The following is an 8,796-nucleotide window of genomic DNA, read 5'->3' as shown; positions in this document are numbered from 1 at the left end:
GGGAAGAGTCACCATTAAAAGCACAACATATATTTGATAATGTTAACAAATGTTCTGGGCTGTGACTTTTCATTAGACTATTTTTTAATATCAATGTATGGCATTTAAAAGAAAATTAAAAAATCCTTAATGAAAATGATGTTCACTAATATCCCTACTCGACATTAATGTAGATGTCCCTACACCACAGAGAAAGCACAAACCTTAGTTCTCATTAATGCAAACTCAGATCTAGGGTGGCCACAGCTGGTGGTCCTTAATGTGCTGCTCTACTGTTGAACATGGCAATGACTGCTAGCCTCTAATATAGCAAAATTAACGCACAAACTCAGATATTTTAAACCTGACAAAGAAAAAGAAAGGTTGCTTATATACCTCCTTCACTAGAATTTCATATTTCTGCTGTAATAGAAATGAGATTTACAAATCTCTTAGTTGACTAGAAGTTCCTAGAAGGAAAATACCCATTTTAAATTAAGACTGATTTTACCCTTTAATGATATAAGTAATTGACTCCGTTACGCTTTGTCTGATTTGACAGCATTAATTAAAGTTTTTAAGCCTCTTAAATTATATCTTGAACTACAGGGTTTTAAGCAAATGATTATCTTATGCAATTTGGAGATCCAGCTGTTTGAAGCATGATCTGAAGAAGGTCACAGCTTGCACACCAACCTGCAAGTCTTATTTAACAAACCTTTGCAGTATTTATTTATTAATTAATTATTTATTCATTTATTTATTTTCAGCTGTCAGGGTCTGCTCTATGTGACCATGTGTTATAAACAGATAGCTCCAAGTAGTACCGAAGTAGCTGTAGTTACACAGGTGAAATTGTTTCTCCAGCATCACCATTGTAACCCACAAGGATTTTAATCACAGGATATTGCTGTGCTAAAAATTACCTTTCTTTTTTTTTTTTTTTTTTCCCCTTATGAATATCAGAGAGATAGGAAGGAAGATGGATAGGCAGGAAATGAGAAAATCTATGTTGCCTCCTCATCATCTTGGTGAAAGATGAGGAGCATATACACTTAGAGGAGATGGTTTGATTGTGTATCGTAATGTCACGGCTGCTGTCTAAACCTGAATTACCTGATTTAACAGTGACCAAAGGAAAGGCTTGTCATGCCATGTGCTAATTTGTCAGACTTTCCCCATTTTGTCAGTTTTCCCTGTTTCATTTTTCTTAAGAAGATGTAAAATTTAACAGGAACAACAGAAAACTACCATGTGTTATTTCTTCCAAGACGTGTGAACCACTCAACACCACTGCACAAGGATGCAGCATCAGGCACAGCCACCCTGTTCCTCTGCCTCTCAGATATTTTTCTTACGACGCCTTCTCCTCCAGGGCTGTCCCTGCTCTCACACACCCTTGCATCCTCCTCCCTGGTGCTCTCCGGGCAGCCGAGGCAATGGCACACCAAGCTCTCCCTTAGCATTTCTTCCTTTGACATTTCCCCTCCGGCTGGGTACTGCTCTGCCACTTATGGACAGGGAGAGGATGAATCCTCAAGTACAGACTGTAACTGGCTTTTAAACCAGAGATATTCAACCAGCATCTGCTTCAGATATAGCTGCTGCTGTGGAAATCTCAAGACTGGAAAAAATGGCTGGTCCCATCCCCCTGTTTTTCCAAGGGGATGTGGGGGAGATGTGAGGGTCTGGGTACCCTCCCATCAGGGTCTAAAGGAATTTACTCGGGTGTCCTCATCTGCAAGTCATTGTAGATTTTTTTTTTTTTCATTTAAACCAATAACTATTTTTTTAAAATTAACCTTTACTGTAAATATATTGGTTAAATAATTTCAAAAGCATAATTTTAAGGTTTTTTTCACCTTTACATGCTTGCCTTCAGTTGCTGCTTGACCAAAGACCATATGATGGCATTACAAACTCACCTGTAACACCAGGCCTCACAACATTCACAGGCTTGGAGCCCATGACTTGCAGAGCCACAGCAGCAGTCCTGCTGTCCCCTTCTCCAGGGAGGGACTCATGCACCCCTGACCGCTCTGGGCTTGCTGCATGTGCTGAGCATATGCTCCATCAGCCATGCAACCACAAAAAGGCAGCTTTCCTTGACCTATCCCAAAGCTTATTGTAGTTAGATATAAACCTTTTCCTCTTTGTTGTTCCATCCCGTCTCCCATACCAGTTCTTGTAAGCTGATGCTGAAAAACTCTTTTCAAAGGCGTCACATCGCTCCTGGATTTCATAGATGATACCCTTAGATTTCATGAGAAGGCTGCAACAAACCGGATATTGGATTCTCCGGGCTATGCACAAAGACTCTATTAGATGCGTTCAAATCAAAATTGCAGTGTCTGGAATTTATTAGTTTCTTCTAACACTTCACTAAAGTCCTTGCTGATAAAATATCTCATTCATATTTTTCAGGCGTTGCTTTTGTTCCAGCCAGTATCTCTTATCTCATTGGGACTAATCTTTTTGGGATACTCGCGCACAAAATGGGAAGGTATGCTTAATTTTAAAATACTAATAATCTTCCAGTCTGTCCATGTACCATTTCCAGTGTTTCCCAAGGTAGTTATTGACAGTGGAAATTATTAAACTTTGTTTTATATTAGCAAAATCACTTTTTTGAACACGTTGCTATTTTGGTTGTGTAACTTGGCACTTCAGACATGACTTTGAAACATTCAGGATCAGCCCTAACATCTCAGTGTCACCCATCTCTGAGTGATGTTTCTTCTTTGACAGGTGGCTTTGTGCTTTACTCGGGATGCTAATCGTGGGAATAAGTATTTTATGCGTAAGTAGAAGATCATGTATCTTTCAAACCATCTAAATGTTCATGTGTTCATCTTCAAATCAGCGTTTTCCCCATGAGATTTTGCTGAAGATTCTGCTTTATGATATGTTATTAAACAATGTGTACTTAATAGGTTCCAGATCAGAGTTTTGAGTGCTTTCAAATTTCAGCGCTTCAATTATTTTAAGAAAGAATGGCTCCGAAAGGAGGAGAAGAATTGGGTTTTTTTTGAGTTGTAACTCAACAGTTTATTATTGCTCATAATAGTAAGTGTGTCAGTGGCACAGTTGTCTGAAGCAGTTGCCCAGAGCAAGGATCAAACTCTAATTCTTGCGTCTGTACAAAGCATGCCATAATTACTTTGAGAATTTATCTTAGAAAAAGAAAACTAACCTCATTAGCATGTGCAGGGTGACATAATTAACAACCTGAAATTTCCTTTATAGGTACCATTTGCTAAAAACATCTATGGGCTCATAGCACCAAATTTTGGAATTGGATTTGCCATTGGTAAGAAAAATTACAATGACTTATTATAGTCTGTTGATTATGTACAAATTATTTTATATGAAGTTGCAGAGAAAATTAGCTTTGTTGCCGTTCTGGTCTGATAGTAGTGAAGCCTGAGCTCTGGCACAAACTGGTAGGCAGAGTAAGAAGGGTTAAAGGATGGTGCTCAGGCAGTTTGAACCAGGCTGGATTCTGAAGTCTGTCCAGAATTGCTCCATTGACCTAAACAGATCTTTCAAACTGTCCACGAATATAAACATTGTTTTCAGAAATAAATCCATGCACTGCACCAAGCCTACCATACAGACATTTTCATAGGAAATAAAATAAAAAAAAAAAACAGGCTTAAATTTTTGTTCATCAACCAGGCATTTCCAAGCCCGTGCACATGTACTCTTCTCCAAGTCCTATGTGTGAGCTTTGCTTATGCTGGACCACACAGTCAGGCTGGAATCATAGAATCATAGAATGCTTTGGGTTGGAAGGGACCTTAAAGATCATCCAGTTCCAACCCCCCTGCCATCAGCAGGGACACCTTCCACTAGACCAGGTTGCTCAAAGCCTCATCCAACCTGGCCTTGAACACTTCCAGGGAGGAGCATGGGGACCATGGCTTGGGTTTTAGCGCTTGGCTGGTCAGCAAATGATCTGGGGTATCTTCACACGAGGGATGTGTAGTTAGGAGAGAAGTTACAGGCACAACTACAAATCCCCAGGATCTCAGCAGCTTTGCCAACTGTCTTGTTCTGTTTCTTGCTAGCAATGAAAATGTGGCTCAAAAGTCGTGTTGATACCACTGTAATAATTTTGATTGATTGGAGGCTAATGCAATCCTTTAGACCTACAGTAAGTGTAAGTTCACACAAAATAGCTTCCCCCTAAATGAAAGCTGCTTGGCTGGTAATGTGAGATGGGAACGGACAGTTGCTGGGCAGTGGTCGATATGCTCCAAGCTCACATCTCTATTGTCCTCTGTCCAGTGTCACATGTACATTTCTATACATGTCTGTATGTGACCTCAGACATAATAAAAACCATAAAAAGCACAGATAATCCAGCCTGTTTTTACATAAATCTTTTGCTTATTTAAGAATAAACGCCCTTTTAGTTGGTCTGCATCCCTTTTTTAGAACAGAGTTGGCCAAGACATTAAAAGAAGGAAAAAAAAAAAAAAAAAAAAGGCAGTATTTTCCTGAAATCTGTTTCCCTCCCTCACAACCAGGAATGGTGGACTCCTCCATGATGCCAATTATGGGCTACCTCGTAGATCTGCGTCACGTATCAGTCTATGGCAGCGTGTACGCGATAGCTGATGTTGCCTTTTGCATGGGCTTTGCCATAGGTAAGTGCAGCCTTTTCCTGCCTACGATGCAGAGTTAAGAAAAGAGAACATGCTCCGTGGCCAGGTGTGAATTCCCAGTGGCATTCACAGGTTTTATGAGCAGCAGTTTGTATTTTCTACAATAAATCAAAGCAGAGGGAATTGTGTTTGGCAGTTGGTCCCCTCCTCGGCTGCGATGCCATCCTCAGCTCCATTAGCTGTAAGAGGTTTGAAGGTGTCAGGCACTGCACACAAATAGGATATCTCTAATAAAGAGGCCTTGGAGTATTTAAAACTGACACCACAGCTGTGGTCCTAATAGTCTGTGAGGGGAATAACTCCCCACTGACCCCCTGCCTCCTTGAGTGCATGATACAGATGCTCCTAGGAGCATCTCTAATTTCTTCAATGAATGTGGAGTATGGAGCCAGGAAAGATTTATGCTGTAATTACAAACCATGTCTTTACATTCTTTAAATCAATTTGTAAAGAGGGAGTTTTGGATCTAAAATTACTGTTGTTTAAATTTACTGCTGCAAATTTAGTGTCTGAGTGATCTTCAGAAAAGGGTTTTTATTTGTGCAAGGTCCTTCTGCTGGTGGTGCCATTGCAAAGGCCATTGGATTTCCCTGGCTCATGACAATTATAGGGATTGTGGATATCCTCTTCGCTCCCCTGTGCTTTTTCCTTCGAAGTCCACCTGCCAAAGAGGAGAAAATGGTAAGCATAACATGGATTCCTTCTTTTGGGTTTTTTGTTTTGGTTTGGTTTGGTTTTGTTTTGTTTTTCCAGTGAAACAAATGATAAGTTATTTCTGTATCTTTGCCTCTAACTTTCCTAAAATGGGACCAGCACAGTTTGTTTCACCTTCATGCATCATCTTTGGAATGAACTCCCTCTTTTTTTTTATGTCCAAGATGTAACTAAGAAGAAGCTTTTCTTTATAGAATTATAGAATGGTTTATACAAGTTACAAAGTCACAAATTTGATTATCATGAACCAGGGTCCAGCAGACATTCATCTGCAACAGCATATGCTGTGGCAGAGTCAGTATAAAAGGCATTTTTGTTTTCCTTGACATGTCAGAACTGTATTGACCAATTTTGGTTTATTCCTTTGTGTGCTTCAACCTGTTTGTTTTAGGTTTTGGTTTTTTTTTTCCCCCATTGTCCTCTACAGTATATTTTCATCATATTTTTTCCTTCTCTTTCTTCCTCCATACAGATCACCTGCCCTTATAAATTAATGGCTTCCCTTCTCTTATTTATACCATGGGGCTTATCCTGACTTTTTTTAATGTAACTTTGCCAATGACTTAATTTTCTAGAGCAGTCAGGGCTCCCCAGCTGCTGTATGGTGTGTAAGAAAGAAGAGTGATGCTTGGCCAAATCAGCCTCTTGCTCATCCCCTGCAGCCCACAATGGGTATCTAAGGGATGAGTCTTGGAGCAGGCAAAGGTTTTGTGATACATCCCTAAAATTAGGGGCTAGGAGCCCTCAGTCAAAAGTGATGCTTGTGATTATCAGCCTTTAACAGAGTTTTTTGCCATTGATGGTCATGTTTGCTCTCTGAGCAAATGCAAAAGTCTACTTTCCAAAAGAGTTCCCCTGCTTATTCTGTGAGTTCTGCCCCAGGACACTCACCAATGTACCTGCAGGAACGCTTCACCCCTATTACTCAGTTTGCTTAGCCTGTCACCCCTCAAAAAAACCAGAAGGAATTAAAAAAAAAGATTCCTGCTTTGGTTTTGGTAGTCCTTTTCCTTCATTTCCCCTCCTATCTTGTTCTCCTCTCTCCATTCCTGTAGCTCAGCGTGCCCTTTCATGTAATATCCTTTACCTGCTCCCCTACTCTGCTGCTTCAAGACTTGCTGTTCCTACAGATGTAGATCAGGTTCAAAGCCCCTCTGACTGTGGGAGGGGGATCCACTGCTTTCCTCACTAGGTTTCCTCTGCTCAGCAAGAAGATGGGAAGCTCCCAAAAGAACTACAAGACAGTGCAGTCAAAACAATCCCTGCTGTGATTCCAGGGCTAGGAAAACCCTGGAAAACAAGTGCCAATCTCTGCTGCAACATCTGTCCCCATCTAGGGTAGGTCTAGCCCACCCAGCACTCTATCACTGCTCATGCTGAACAAGGGTGACAAGAGCCCAAAATGCTGTTGCTAGTTGTTTATTTGGGTGAAAAGAAAATGTAATTTTGCATAGCTATGGTCTTACTAGGCAGCACCACATCTCTGCAAGTAAGGACAGAACCTGCTGCATGTGCTGCTCACGCTTTGTACCGACATGAACAGAACAGAAGGTGGAAAAATGAATCTTGCTGAAATAGTGGTGTACGTGAGGCCAGAGACCTTTTGTTTTGCACATATTTGGACTGCAGAATCCCAGATTCCAGTTAATCCCTTGTCATGACCTTTGCAGACTGCACTGGGGTTTGGTTTTTTTTAAAAAACATTTTTTTTTACATTGACTAAGGCTGAGGAAGAGAAAGAATGAAGGGGAAAAAAAAAAAAGCAGTTGTTTGCTGGAAATACAAAGTTTATTGTGTGCTTCCATGGTCTCTTATAGCATGGTAATCACTGAAGGGACAGGATCCCTCCCCACAGCTTAAACACCTTCCAGTGTCTGCCCTTCCCCTGTGACACCTGTTCCCACGGTGGCTTGTGTCACTGAACTGATGTGCCACTTCTTTTGGGCTTGAAAACAATCAAAAGGAGGGTAACTACTTTGTCTCTATGCATAATTAATTAAAAAACAAATTTCACAAACTTCAAAAAACAAAAATCACATTCACCATGAAATAAGCTACACAACTGCTGTGTACAGACTCAGATTGTCCTAGGAAAAATTAATCCCAAAGAATATAATATTGTAGCTGGCCCCTAACTATGATACTCACTTTTAGCTTGCCATGGGTGTCAAGCGGCAATGTTTGGACAACCACACTCAGCAGAACCTGGGTTGCTGGTCTAGAGCTCCACAGAAAGCTCATAAGGGAGACACAGGTTGAGGCAGCAGGACTCCTCTTGTTCATTCATCCAGCTTTTAATAGATGGAGATTAAATATAGGAGAGGTAAGTTCTTGTACCTGGAGAGCAGGTAGATGTATTTCAGTTTAATACAGGGGCTGAAACACTGGTTCCAGGAAGGTAACAGAAATTTGTGGGTGATGTCTGTGATCTCACCTCACACAGACCAAGGGACTTCATTTACTCCGAGTAGAGTAGAGGTTGGGTTCTGCTTTCGGGAAGGAGAGGTGAATCCCCTGAGTGGTAGAGGCAGCAGGATGGTTGTGTGGTGGAATCACCCACACATCTCATCGGGGTGCTACGCAGAAGTGCTAATATTCACACTCCCTTTTCTTTTAGGCAATACTCATGGATCACAACTGTCCTGTGAAAACAAAAATGTATACCCAGAACAACATCCAGTCCTACCCCATCGGGGATGAAGAGGAGGAGTATGAAAGTGATGAATAACACAAAAAGCCATATAACATATTTTGGTGTATACAATGCAAGTGTTTCATGTGAAACAGCTCATCCAGAAATAGGTTTTAGTTGTATTGTATGTTTAATAGTGAAATGGTAAAAAAAAACCCCAAAGGTATATTATTTGTCACCCATGGTTACCAAGCAGACTGCTAACTGCCTTATAAAGAAGAGAAAAGCTTTTACAGAGGATTTGTATAGTGTTAATCTTTATTTTGTGTATTTAATTTTATTGAATATTACACTATATTTTTTATTAAATGTGTAGTATAAATCTGTATAAATGTGAATTTTCACTATCTGTTTTTTTAAGTCAATTCACTGGCACATGGTATTTCCTATTTTGTTTGGAGTCATGAGTTACTGCCACAAGCTCGGGTCTTTCTTATCTAATTGGAAGGGGGGGTTGGAAAAAGCAAAGCTCAAAGAAAACCTGTCCAATTTGCATCTTTTTTAATTGTACCCTTGTAAGTACATTGAGGGGAGCTGGATTCTGGCAGTCAGAGTGTGGACATCACTATCCTTTTTTTGGATCAATTTTAGGTCATATATTAGTAAAATCAAAGGCACAACTGCTTTGCAAATTTAAAAAAATAAGCTCTCCCTGGACCGCTCATGGAACGCTGGGGAAAACAGTATTTTAAACAAAGCAGTGTATTGCAATTAGTCAGTACTATTTAATGAGGTTTTAAT

The 8,796-nt window shown here is 40.3% G+C and overlaps 1 protein-coding gene across 1 annotated transcript in view; it reads left to right on the top strand.

The window, feature by feature from the left end:
• The window catches only part of SLC18A2 (solute carrier family 18 member A2), a 20,602-nt gene extending 12,511 nt beyond the window's left edge, over positions 1 to 8,091 (top strand). The window contains exons 8-13 of the mRNA XM_010165744.1: positions 2,404 to 2,482; positions 2,728 to 2,779; positions 3,226 to 3,289; positions 4,512 to 4,631; positions 5,197 to 5,330; positions 7,981 to 8,091. Coding sequence (XP_010164046.1) covers positions 2,404 to 2,482; positions 2,728 to 2,779; positions 3,226 to 3,289; positions 4,512 to 4,631; positions 5,197 to 5,330; positions 7,981 to 8,091 — 560 coding nt within the window. The remainder of the gene's footprint in view (positions 1 to 2,403; positions 2,483 to 2,727; positions 2,780 to 3,225; positions 3,290 to 4,511; positions 4,632 to 5,196; positions 5,331 to 7,980) is intronic.
• Positions 8,092 to 8,796: the final 705 nt, after the last annotated feature.

The sequence above is a fragment of the Antrostomus carolinensis genome, unplaced genomic scaffold (assembly GCF_000700745.2).
Source record: "Antrostomus carolinensis isolate BGI_N321 unplaced genomic scaffold, ASM70074v2 scaffold1154, whole genome shotgun sequence".
Taxonomy (NCBI): Eukaryota; Metazoa; Chordata; class Aves; order Caprimulgiformes; family Caprimulgidae; genus Antrostomus; species Antrostomus carolinensis.
This window is presented reverse-complemented; position numbering and strand designations above follow the sequence as displayed.